Raw genomic sequence first — 13,112 nt, 5'->3', positions numbered from 1 at the left:
AACTGAAACTAGAAGCGAGCGTAAAGCGCATAAACTTGAAAGCAGTTTCCACACAGATTGCAATTTCCATTCGCCAGGGGATGTGGGAAGCAAGTTCCCTCGAGATCTGAGTGAATGGTTTGGGCCAGTTCTGGGAAGAGAAATGAACTGGGTGAAGGGTTGGAGCTTGTTTCCCTTAACAGCTTGTTTTGCTTCCAATCTGCTGCAATCGGTTGGATGACGCTGGAAAGAAAAGCTGAATGGCAGAATGGCAGTTTGCATCCTAAAGGAGAAATTCAGTTGCGCTCACTGTGCTTGTTGGTAAAGTTTCTGAACTCAATGGTTGTGGAGTTTTCTATGTTCAGCAAACCTTTTGCAACATATTGCTTTCATACAAGTTTCTTAGGATATTCGGGGATAGTTGGTTACAGATAGGTAGTCACATGAAAAAATATGGAACAGTGTCCAGCAAATTTCATAGAAATACCATATCAACTCAGTCAAACTTTTTTCATTTCTTAATTATTATCAAAGGGGAAATAATCATTGTCCAAATATTTTAAAAACCATTTTCAAACATTTCAAAAACTTTTCAACTGATGAAATTAAGGTTCAACAATCGCTAGAAAGTTCTTCAATTCTCACTGAGATCATATTTGGAATCCAATAGCTAAAGTTTGAATGATTTAGACAAAGAATGATGAGATTGCTTACTCAGAATCAATAAGCAAAACATTTCACAAGCATAAAAAAACTTAATCAAGAACCGACTATTCAAACTGACTTAATGTCATTGAACTATCTCCTGAAATGGGTTCAACTTTGGCCATTATCTTTAATTAGTGGAAAAGACAGACACTACTACTAAAACTTTTAATTACTTTACATATGCTCCTTATCGTGGTGAACTTCTAGACAAATAGGCCATTAAATGTCTCCAACCATAGCACGTATGTTCCATCTTTTTGCCCATTCAGTGTACATCGGTGAAACCAGGTCATCCACCGAGTCCCATGTTACTATTATCTTTCCATTGCACGCTTCGGAGAAAAAATCTTTACCGGATGCCCCTCCTACACGGTGGTGCAAGTCCAGACTCTCTCTCTCTAATTAAATTAATGTTATGGCACCGAAGCTTTCGAAACGGAATTCTGAAATTATAGTACTAACCACCGCCGTCGTTTTCTTGCTCTTGTGTGATAACCATTTCACAGTGAGTAGGAAAGAGTATTCAATACCGATGATTCTTTTATTGCACAGCAGTCTGTCTCTGCCTTCCATTTCCTAGGGTCCCAGAGCACACAGAGAGCACGGGGAAAGGATTTTAATTCTCAAATCCCCTTCGAATGCCATCGCATGGCAGGAAGTCAAACCCGGACGGACAGACACCGACACAGACACCGAGGACGACAACGACTTCGACGGTCGTGTCCATTTGTCGGCGTCAAACCACCGACCATCGCCGCAGTTCGTTCGTCCGTCCGTCCGTGGTCATTGGAAGTATCCATGAATCCCCGCCAACCGAACCGACAATCAGAAAGATAGAGACCGAAGCTGATGCTGGAATTCTCCCGGCCGGAAGGGATGAGCTCCCGGGGGAAACATTTACGATTTATATTAACAGCTGTACCCAGCGCAGCTTCAATGGTCTCGCTACTTCGTTACTGGGAAACACTACTGCAGCCGAGCACTCACTTACTTACACTTTGTTCTATTTCTTTTCTTCATTTACAGAATGTGCGCAATGCTCCTGTCGGAAGTGTCCAGCTTTGCAGCGGCGTTGCTGTTTGCAGTGCACCCCATCCACACCGAGGCGGTAAGTGTATTTTCTTTTGCTGGTGGGAGGTGGAAGACTGGGAAGCATATCTTCATCCGAGTTAATTCAAAAAAAAAAAAACCTCGAAGCAGTTTCAAAAGGAATTCACATAAGATTATGTGGAAATTTTCGGATCCACTGGAGAAATTGACATAGGAATTTCTGAGCAAACCTAGAACATTTCTTGGATTAATTCCCAGAGCTATTTCTGCAACAAATCTCACAAGCTTTCCAGAAGAAATTCCTAGAAAAATTCCGCAGTAATTATAAGAGGAATTCATGGAGAAATACTTAGAGAACAACAACATAACAGAAAAACAAAGAGACAGAGAAGACAGAGAAGACAGAGAAGACAGAGAAAACAGAGAAGACAGAGAAGACAGAGAAGACAGAGAAGACAGAGAAGACAGAGAAGACAGAGAAGACAGAGAAGACAGAGAAGACAGAGAAGACAGAGAAGACAGAGAAGACAGAGAAGACAGAGAAGACAGAGAAGACAGAGAAGACAGAGAAGACAGAGAAGACAGAGAAGACAGAGAAGACAGAGAAGACAGAGAAGACAGAGAAGACAGAGAAGACAGAGAAGACAGAGAAGACAGAGAAGACAGAGAAGACAGAGAAGACAGAGAAGACAGAGAAGACAGAGAAGACAGAGAAGACAGAGAAGACAGAGAAGACAGAGAAGACAGAGAAGACAGAGAAGACAGAGAAGACAGAGAAGACAGAGAAGATAGAGAAGACAGAGAAGACAGAGAAGACAGAGAAGACAGAGAAGACAGAGAAGACAGAGAAGACAGAGAAGACAGAGAAGACAGAGAAGACAGAGAAGACAGAGAAGACAGAGAAGACAGAGAAGACAGAGAAGACAGAGAGGACAGAGAAGACAGAGAAGACAGAGAAGACAGAGAAGACAGAGAAGACAGAGAAGACAGAGAAGACAGAGAAGACAGAGAAGACAGAGAAGACAGAGAAGATAGAGAAGACAGAGAAGACAGAGAAGACAGAGAAGACAGAGAAGACAGAGAAGATAGAGAAGACAGAGAAGACAGAGAAGACAGAGAAGACAGAGAAGACAGAGAAGACAGAGAAGACAGAGAAGACAGAGAAGACAGAGAAGACAGAGAAGACAGAGAAGACAGAGAAGACAGAAAAGACTTCACAACTTCAGAATTTCAGAACTTCAGAACTTCAGAACTTCAGAACTTCAGAACTTCAGAACTTCAGAGCTTCAGAACTTCAGAACTTCAGAACTTCAGAACTTCAGAACTTCGGAACTTCAGAACTTCAGAACTTTAGAACTTCAGAACTTCAGAACTTCAGAACTTCAGAACTTCAGAACTTCAGAACTTCAGAACTTCAGAACTTCAGAACTTCAGAACTTCAGAACTTCAGAACTTCAGAACTTCAGAACTTCAGAACTTCAGAACTTCAGAACTTCAGAACTTCAGAACTTCAGAACTTCAGAACTTCAGAACTTCAGAACTTCAGAACTTCAGAACTTCAGAACTTCAGAACTTCAGAACTTCAGAACTTCAGAACTTCAGAACTTCAGAACTTCAGAACTTCAGAACTTCAGAACTTCAGAACTTCAGAACTTCAGAACTTCAGAACTTCAGAACTTCAGAACTTCAGAACTTCAGAACTTCAGAACTTCAGAACTTCAGAACTTCAGAACTTTAGAACTTCAGAACTTCAGAACTTCAGAACTTCAGAACTTCAGAACTTCAGAACTTCAGAACTTCAGAACTTCAGAACTTCAGAACTTCAGAACTTCAGAACTTCAGAACTTCAGAACTTCAGAACTTCAGAACTTCAGAACTTCAGAACTTCAGAACTTCAGAACTTCAGAACTTCAGAACTTCAGAACTTCAGAACTTCAGAACTTCAGAACTTCAGAACTTCAGAACTTCAGAACTTCAGAACTTCAGAACTTCAGAACTTCAGAACTTCAGAACTTCAGAACTTCAGAACTTCAGAACTTCAGAACTTCAGAACTTCAGAACTTCAGAACTTCAGAACTTCAGAACTTCAGAACTTCAGAACTTCAGAACTTCAGAACTTCAGAACTTCAGAACTTCAGAACTTCAGAACTTCAGAACTTCAGAACTTCAGAACTTCAGAACTTCAGAACTTCAGAACTTCAGAACTTCAGAACTTCAGAACTTCAGAACTTCAGAACTTCAGAACTTCAGAACTTCAGAACTTCAGAACTTCAGAACTTCAGAACTTCAGAACTTCAGAACTTCAGAACTTCAGAACTTCAGAACTTCAGAACTTCAGAACTTCAGAACTTCAGAACTTCAGAACTTCAGAACTTCAGAACTTCAGAACTTCAGAACTTCAGAACTTCAGAACTTCAGAACTTCAGAACTTCAGAACTTCAGAACTTCAGAACTTCAGAACTTCAGAACTTCAGAACTTCAGAACTTCAGAACTTCAGAACTTCAGAACTTCAGAACTTCAGAACTTCAGAACTTCAGAACTTCAGAACTTCAGAACTTCAGAACTTCAGAACTTCAGAACTTCAGAACTTCAGAACTTCAGAACTTCAGAACTTCAGAACTTCAGAACTTCAGAACTTCAGAACTTCAGAACTTCAGAACTTCAGAACTTCAGAACTTTAGAACTTTAGAACTTCAGAATTTCAGAACTTCAGATCTTCAGAACTTCAGAACTTCAGAACTTCAGAACTTCAGAACTTCAGAACTTCAGAAATTCAGAACTTCAGACCCTGAAATTCAGAACTTCAGACCTTGAAATTCAGAAATTTTGGAATTCGGAAATTCAGCAATTCGGAAAACCAAAAATTCGGAAATTATGCAATTCAGCATTCAGCAATTCCAAAGTTCCAAAATTTGAAAAATCTGAAATTCCAAAAAAGAAAACTTTTGAACTATAATTTTTAAGAGTCAGAAATTTAAAATAGTCATAGCTATTCCTTTTTTAACAAAAATACCTACAAATTTCAAATCAAAGTCAACCTTAAAACAAATTAATTTAAATTGCTTTCCCTCCACTAAAACGGCGATTGAAATTTATTCCTCTAAAATTACTACCCGCCATTTATCATTCCACTTCCTTTCTCGGTATAATTCTCCCTTAAACCCGCAACAATGATCGCAAGTAATTGATATTCCATGGAATCGAGTCTCTCTTTATCTCTCCCCACTTTGCAAGTGGTTTCCCCACCAAGCTGGCATTTAATCTGAATTTTCGCATTTCCTCTCGACGATGCGATGGTTGGAACTCCACAGCAGCAGAAGCGGCAGTGAAACTCACTCGATCGAAACAATTGTGATGATTGCGAAGCTAGTTGGAAAAACGGGGATTTTTAAGTGCACTCGTGGGATTCATAATCGTACATCGTCTCTGAGCAGCCAGCACAATGCTCCGGGAACTGTTTCGAAACGGAGTCCTTTTTTGTCCTTGTCTTACGCGATTACGACGACGATGACGACGGTACGGTTAAGCAACTCTGGAATTGGATGGTTTTTCGTCGGTGGAACTTTCGGGTTGAAGGAAACCCATTTCGAGGTCCACCGGGAATGAGGAACGACGAAAGTAAATTGTAATTTGCATGGGAAAATGGGAGAGTTCATCTTTTCCAGTAGGATTATGCAGTTTGCTCGGGGCAGCTGGGAAGGTGCTTTTGAAGATTTAGACAGAATTGCTTTACAAAGTTGAAATTCTAGTGAAGGTCGTTTCTTGATGTGAAATAATTGGTCATGAGGTCAGTTATCGATTTTCGGCACTTCAAAACTAAAGCCCATTGAACAGTGCAACCAATTCCATCATAACCAATTACTTAAGCCAATTAGGAGAATGGTTTTTCGTCTGCCGTCCGTTTTGATTCGTGTTCTGTTTGCACACAACAACCCTTCGTCGGAAGACTGATGAATAAATTTAATTACGAATCCCAGATCCCGATTGAATGTTCGTGATTTGACTTTACAATGCTTCACCGGCCGGTACGGCATTGACTGATGGCATGCACCGTATCTAGGTTTGAACAGATTGAATCTGGGTGGGATCTTCGAAGTCAGACGTAGTGCATTCGACTCTAATTGGTTTATGGCTGCTGGAGATTGGAATGAAATCATTTATGTAATTGGATAACGGTTTCGTTGACTTCAAACTGACTGATACGTAAATATGAATTGTTGACGAGAAGAGTTGGCAGAAAATTGGGAACAGACAGAACAACAGACAAAACAACAGGCAGAACAACAGACAGAACAACAGACAGAACAACAGACAGATCAACAGACAGAACAACAGACAGAACAACGGACAGAACAACAGACAGAACAACGGACAGAACAACAAACAGAACAACAGACAGAACAGCAAACAGAACAACAGACAGAACAACAGATAGAACAACAGACAAAACAACAGACAGAACAACAGACAGAACAACAGACAGTACAACAGACAGAACAACAAACAGAACAACAGACTGAACAACAGACAGAACAACAGGCAGAACAACAGACAGAACAACAGACAGAACAACAGACAGAACAACAGACAGAACAACAGACAGAACAACGGACAGAACAACAGACAGAACAACGGACAGAACAACAAACAGAACAACAGACAGAACAACAGACAAAACAACAGACAGAACAACAGACAGAACAACAGACAGAACAACAGACAGAACAACAAACAGATCAACAGACTGAACAACAGACAGAACAACAGACAGAACAACAGACAGAAAAACAGACAGAACAACAGACAGAACAACAAACAGGACAACAGACAGAACAACAGACAGAACAATAGACAGAACAACAGACAGAACAACAGACAGAACAACAGACAGAACAATAGACAGAACAACAGACAGAACAACAGACAGAACAACAGACAGAACAACAGACAGAACAACAGACAGAACAACAGACAGAACAACAGACCGAACAATAGACAGAACAACAGACAGAACAAGAGACAGAACAACAGACAGAACAACAGACAGAACAGACAGAACATACAGAACAGACAGAACAGACAGAACAGACAGAACAGACAGAACAGACAGAACAGACAGAACAGACAGAACAGATAGAACAGGCAGAACAGACAGAACAGACAGAACAGACAGAACAGACAGAACAGACAGAACAGACAGAACAGACAGAACAGACAGAACAGACAGAACAGACAGAACAGACAGAACAGACAGAACAGACAGAACAGACAGAACAGACAGAACAGACAGAACAGACAGAACAGACAGAACAGACAGAACAGACAGAACAGACAGAACAGACAGAACAGACAGAACAGACAGAACAGACAGAACAGACAGAACAGACAGAACAGACAGAACAGACAGAACAGACAGAACAGACAGAACAGACAGAACAGACAGAACAGACAGAACAGACAGAACAGACAGAACAGACAGAACAGACAGAACAGACAGAACAGACAGAACAGACAGAACAGACAGAACAGACAGAACAGACAGAACAGACAGAACAGACAGAACAGACAGAACAGACAGAACAGACAGAACAGACAGAACAGACAGAACAGACAGAACAGACAGAACAGACAGAACAGACAGAACAGACAGAACAGACAGAACAGACAGAACAGACAGAACAGACAGAACAGACAGAACAGACAGAACAGACAGAACAGACAGAACAGACAGAACAGACAGAACAGACAGAACAGACAGAACAGACAGAACAGACAGAACAGACAGAACAGACAGAACAGACAGAACAGACAGAACAGACAGAACAGACAGAACAGACAGAACAGACAGAACAGACAGAACAGACAGAACAGACAGAACAGACAGAACAGACAGAACAGACAGAACAGACAGAACAGACAGAACAGACAGAACAGACAGAACAGACAGAACAGACAGAACAGACAGAACAGACAGAACAGACAGAACAGACAGAACAGACAGAACAGACAGAACAGACAGAACAGACAGAACAGACAGAACAGACAGAACAGACAGAACAGACAGAACAGACAGAACAGACAGAACAGACAGAACAGACAGAGCAGACAGAACAGACAGAACAGACAGCACAGACAGAACAGACAGAACAGACAGAACAGACAGAACAGAAAAACAGGAACAGGAGAACAAGAAAACAGGAATACAAAGAAGACAGATATCCCAAAGAACACAGAGAAGTTAGAGAACTCAGAGAACTCAGAGGACACAGAAAACACAGAGAACACAGAGAACACAGAGGACACAGAGAACACAGAGAACAAAGAAAACACAGATAACACAGAGAACACAGAGAAGAAAGAGAAGACAGAGCAGCCAGAGAAGCCAAAGAAGCCAGAGAAGCCAGAGAAGCCACAGAAGCCAGAGAAGCCAGAGAAGCCAGAGAAGCCAGAGAAGTCAGAGAAGCTAGAGAAGCCAGAAAAGCCAGAGAAGCCAGAGAAGCCAAAGAAGCCAGAGAACCCAGAGTAGCTAGAGAAGCCAGAGAAGCCAGAGAAGCCAGAGCAGCCAGAGAAGCCAGAGAAGCCAGAGAAGCCAGAGAAGCCAGAGAAGCCAGAGAAGCCAGATAAGCCAGAGTAGCCAGAGAAGCCAGAGAAGCCAGAGAAGCCAGAGAAGCCAGAGAAGCCAGAGAAGCCAGAGAAGCCAGAGAAGCCAGAGAAGCCAGAGAAGCCAGAGAAGCCAGAGAAGCCAGAGAAGCCAGAGAAGCCAGAGAAGCCAGAGAAGCCAGAGAAGCCAGAGAAGCCAGAGAAGCCAGAGAAGCCAGAGAAGCCAGAGAAGCCAGAAAAGCCAGAGAAGCCAGAGAAGCCAGAGAAGCCAGAGAAGCCAGAGAAGCCAGAGAAGCCAGAGAAGCCAGAGAAGCCAGAGAAGCCAGAGAAGCCAGAGAAGCCAGAGAAGCCAGAGAAGCCAGAGAAGCCAGAGAAGCCAGAGAAGCCAGAGAAGCCAGAGAAGCCAGAGAAGCCAGAGAAGCCAGAGAAGCCAGAGAAGCCAGAGAAGCCAGAGAAGCCAGAGAAGCCAGAGAAGCCAGAGAAGCCAGAGAAGCCAGAGCATCCAGAGAACTGAAGAACTGAAGAACTGAAGAACTGAAGAACTGAAGAATCGGAGAACCGAATGATTTATTTTGATAGCTTTCTATGATTGGAAAGTCATTGTGTCTACACATTGGGTCCTAGTAGCACATGTCTTCATCTATGGATCTTTAAGCTTCCGGCTCCATTATCTGATGTCGTTAATCAAGATTTATTACTTATTTACTACCCCATCTCCGCTTTTGGTATTCTATTTGTTAGTTATTTCCATCATCAAAAAACAAGTATGCACCGGCTCACGTTGCACTTCTACCCTTGCACCTGCACCGGAAATTGACCGACTTTCCGAACCCTTTCAAGCGTAACCGAATCGAAAATGCATTTCCTCTGTAAGCTTGTCAGAGTCATAGTGTCAACGATGGACATCAATTTATGGGATCCGGTCAACTTGCTTTCATACAGTCACCCTCTTGCCACTCAACAGTTCATCGCCACTTGATCTCATCGGAACGGAAAATTTTACGCTTGTGGTCCAAAAGTCGACTTAAGACCGACAGCGCGCATCCATAATTTATCACCGGGTTCGGGAAAGAAACAGGGACCGTGCAAATAATTCCGAGTGCAATGCTCTTACCACTCTCGCGTGCTCTACAGTGAATCGCTGGGAATCGTCCTCGCATGGTTGCAGGTGTGGTCACCCACCATGCGGTCCCCACCAGCGCACACTCACCGCACCGGTAGAGGTCGCGCGTCGTCGATTCCTACATCCACGATGCGAATGGTTCTTGGCCGAGAATTCCTTAATCCCCTTTTCCGAACCGAACCGGATCGGACTGGGGCGGGCGGGACGGTGAGTCCTAATCGGATCTATTTCCGAGCAAATAAATCATGCATTTCATCCGGGGAGAGCGAGGACCGAACCGCATTTGTCTGCGTGGTTGTGGCTGATAGTGGGATTGAAGGAATGGTTAGATGGACAAAATGTCTAGAATTTGATCCCCGAGAAGTTCTCTTCAGATTTAGCAATCTCTACGACATAGATATCCAATTTAGTTTTGTTGCCCATATAGATCAGTCGGGAAACGCGAGGGTAATGAGCAACATCATGTTCAGGGTTCGAATCCCGGACGGACCAGTATCTTTTTGTTTTGCATTTTTTTTTTCATTTCTTTGAGCGTAAAATAATTTTTATGTCCCACTTTACACAAATGCTAAAAATAAAAATTCCTGAAAAAGCCCAGTTGGTAACTGCGAAAATTCCTATACAAAACATAGCTGAGAATCAGAGTTTGTCTTAGTGAAAATAACGAAGAAAAATAATGATTCATTGAACATTTTGTCCTTCGTAACCCACGATCTGTCTCACTGTGCGAGGTCGTCTTCACCGTCGTCCCAAACCCACGACGACGATGACGACGATTGTTCGCCAAAGATCCGGAAACGGGGACATGAATATTTTAAAAAGTGTGCTTTCAATCCGCATTTCCTCTTCGAACGTCAACCTTTCAGCACCGCACCCCACTTACACCGAACAAGGATCCCATCATACACTAGAGAGGGCTTTTGTTTCCGGTCGTCGTCGTTTCCGCAGAAGAAACCCTAGTAGTAATCACTTCATCCATTTCGGGCACCGGCCGGCGATGGCGGAGGGTGTGCGGTTTTCGGAGGAACTCTCTCGATCCGACTAGGTACTATCTTTCTACCTGAAGAAGCAATTAAAAACTCAATCAACGCGCGCCGCCGTTGTTTCTGGCGCCCGAGAACTGGAGGAGCTCAACCCACGAACGCGAAACGTACCACACTAGCGCTGGTTGTCTGTGTGGGTGGTTTCCGAAGCGGAAACCGCGCGCATTAGCTCTGAAATTCAATTATTCTAGTTTGCAGCAGCGGTTGCACCTTGCACCTGAACATGGTCGGATGCAACCAGCACCCACCGCAACTCCACGTGGCTCAATTAGATCAGATTAGATCGGGGTGTGTTTGTGTAGGTGCGTGTGTGCTTTGGCAAATTGATAGCTAACTGTCATCATTGGTAATTTCAGAGGTGATTATTTTGGAAACTTTTCGGGTAATTCATTCGGAAACTGCTTCGCCAACTCCTTTAGAAGTTATTTGACGATTCTTCCGCTTATTTTGAGGAAATTTATTGCTCCAAATTCTGCAGAACCACGCACATTTTTTTTTTTAATATTTTCAGCAAATTCTTTGGAATTTTTTTCAACAATTTCTTTCGAAACTTCTGATGCTATTTTTGGGAAAACTTCGTATTTTTCTATCAGAAATTTGTTTTGGGATTCATTTGGCAATTACTTTAAAAAAAATTACCGACAATTTCTTCGTAATTTTTCTCCGAAGTTCCTTGTCAGTCATCTTAAGTGCCTTCAAATAGTTTTTATATTAATTTCTGAAGAAGTCCTTTCAGATTTTTTTTGGAATTCAGTGCATTATTACTTTTGAAATTTCTGTAGCAATTTCTCCCGCAATTTCAGTATAAATTCCTTCAGGAATGCTTCTTTGGGAACATCTCGAACAATTTCTTTAAAAATTTCTTCATATATAAGTTCCTTGGGCAATTTATGTGAAAAATCCTTCTATTGTAACTTTGGATAATGAAACTCGATACAAGTTTCTAAAAAATAGATATTCCCAATGAAATCAGTAACGGTATTTCTGAAAAAAAAAAACAAAAAATACTAAAATTATTTCATGGAAACTGCTATTGAAATCGCCAAAGAAATTCCCAAACCATTTGCTGCGTGCACAAATTCCAATGAAACTGTCATCAAAGACAGTTCCTTAGGTAATCATTTTGGATGCTTCATCGCCAATTCCTCCAGAAACTGCTCTGGCAATTTCATTTGATTATTGCTTTTGAAATTTCATCGGAAATTTCTTTGTATTTTTCCAACAATATCTTCGCTAATTATTTTTCTTGCGATTTTTTATTGAAAATTGCTTCTGCAATACTTTCTGTTATGTTTTGAGAAACCTATTTCACCGGGACTTTCTCTCATTATACTTGTGGGACTTCCTTCGGTAATGTTTTTGGCAGTTTATTCTGCAAGCGCTCTGGAAATTTTTTGGCAAATTTCTTTTAAAATGTCCTTAGAATGTCCATACCAACGCCACTCACAACTCCCACGGCAAATTCTTTGAGAAATCTTTTGGTAAATCGTTTGAAAGTGTCTTCAGCATTTTTTTTGTTTAGGTACTATTTCTGGATTTTCATGTGAATTTTAGAAACTTTTCTTCACGTAATGCTGTCCGGCGACAGTTGCGAGCGTATAAAAGTCTCCACTTCGAAAATTTCTTTGACAATTGCATCGGCGATTCTTTTGTAAATTTCTTCAGCAATATTTTTATCATAATTAATTCTTTCTTTTTTGATTATTTTTCGATTCTTTCATTTTTTGATTATTTTTAAGAAATTTCTTTATATACATTCTTGCGGAAAATAGTTTTAATTTTTTCGGCATTTTTTTTTTATTTTTCTCGTAATTTTTTTCCGGATTTTGTCCGATCAATTCCTTTGCAAATAATTTCGCATTTTTTTTGGAATTGTCTTCGGCAACTCCTCTGATTTTTTTTAGATTTTCTCACACTTCAGCAGTTTCTGTGAGTATTCCTTCCATCCAGAATTAGTTTGCATGTTGAACCAACAATTCAATTTTAAAATTCTTTCGAAATATTTTTTTTTGATAATGTTTTTTTTTTGTTTTGGAGTTCCGGTATTCCCATTTGGAAATATTCGAATTTACAGAAATAAATATTTGGGAATTTATGAAGGAATGACAAAAAAAAAAATACAAAGATATTTCTGAAGGGATTGGGACAGGTGCTCCTCAATGAATTGTCTGAGAGCTGTCCAAATGAATGGTGGAAAGAGTTTTTAAAGAAATTTCCGGAAGAGATTGCCGGAAGAATTCCTAATTTGACTGCTTTACCATTTTAATAGAATTATTAAAGCTATTCTTAAATGGATTGAAGAAGCAATTTTCAGTAAATTGCTTAAGGAATTGTGAAAGGAATTGCCACAGCAGTTTCCAAAAGAATTGCCAAAAAATACCCCTATAAAATATTCAATAAAAGTTTCATAATGAATATATATATTACCAAAGAATTACGAAAATCCCAACGCACCGGGAATGTCACTGGCAGCTCTTTTAGAACTTTGTTTCGAATATTTAAATGTGAATTACATTTGCAATTCGTTGGATAATATTTAATTAATTACTTTGAAAATTTCTCTAGCATTTTGAGAATTTAATCGTTTGGGAGCTTCTTTCCTGGAAAA

At 40.8% G+C, this 13,112-nt stretch overlaps 2 protein-coding genes across 2 annotated transcripts in view; both read left to right on the top strand.

Moving 5' to 3' along the window:
• LOC109403142 (protein O-mannosyl-transferase Tmtc3) overlaps positions 1-13,112 on the top strand; it is an 804,586-nt gene that overhangs the window by 244,976 nt on the left and 546,498 nt on the right. The window contains exon 4 of the mRNA XM_029875707.2: positions 1,714-1,795. Coding sequence (XP_029731567.2) covers positions 1,714-1,795 — 82 coding nt within the window. The remainder of the gene's footprint in view (positions 1-1,713; positions 1,796-13,112) is intronic.
• Positions 2,075-6,788, top strand: LOC134289554 (uncharacterized; the record flags this gene model as incomplete). The annotated part of the gene is made up of 2 exons (XM_062855513.1): positions 2,075-2,923; positions 6,738-6,788. Coding segments are annotated over exons 1-2 (900 nt in total), but the record flags the coding sequence as incomplete, so codon positions are not given.

The sequence above is a fragment of the Aedes albopictus genome, chromosome 3, assembly GCF_035046485.1.
Source record: "Aedes albopictus strain Foshan chromosome 3, AalbF5, whole genome shotgun sequence".
Lineage (NCBI taxonomy): Eukaryota > Metazoa > Arthropoda > Insecta > Diptera > Culicidae > Aedes > Aedes albopictus.
The sequence above is the reverse complement of the archived record's forward strand: the minus strand, read 5'-3'. Positions and strand labels throughout refer to the sequence as shown.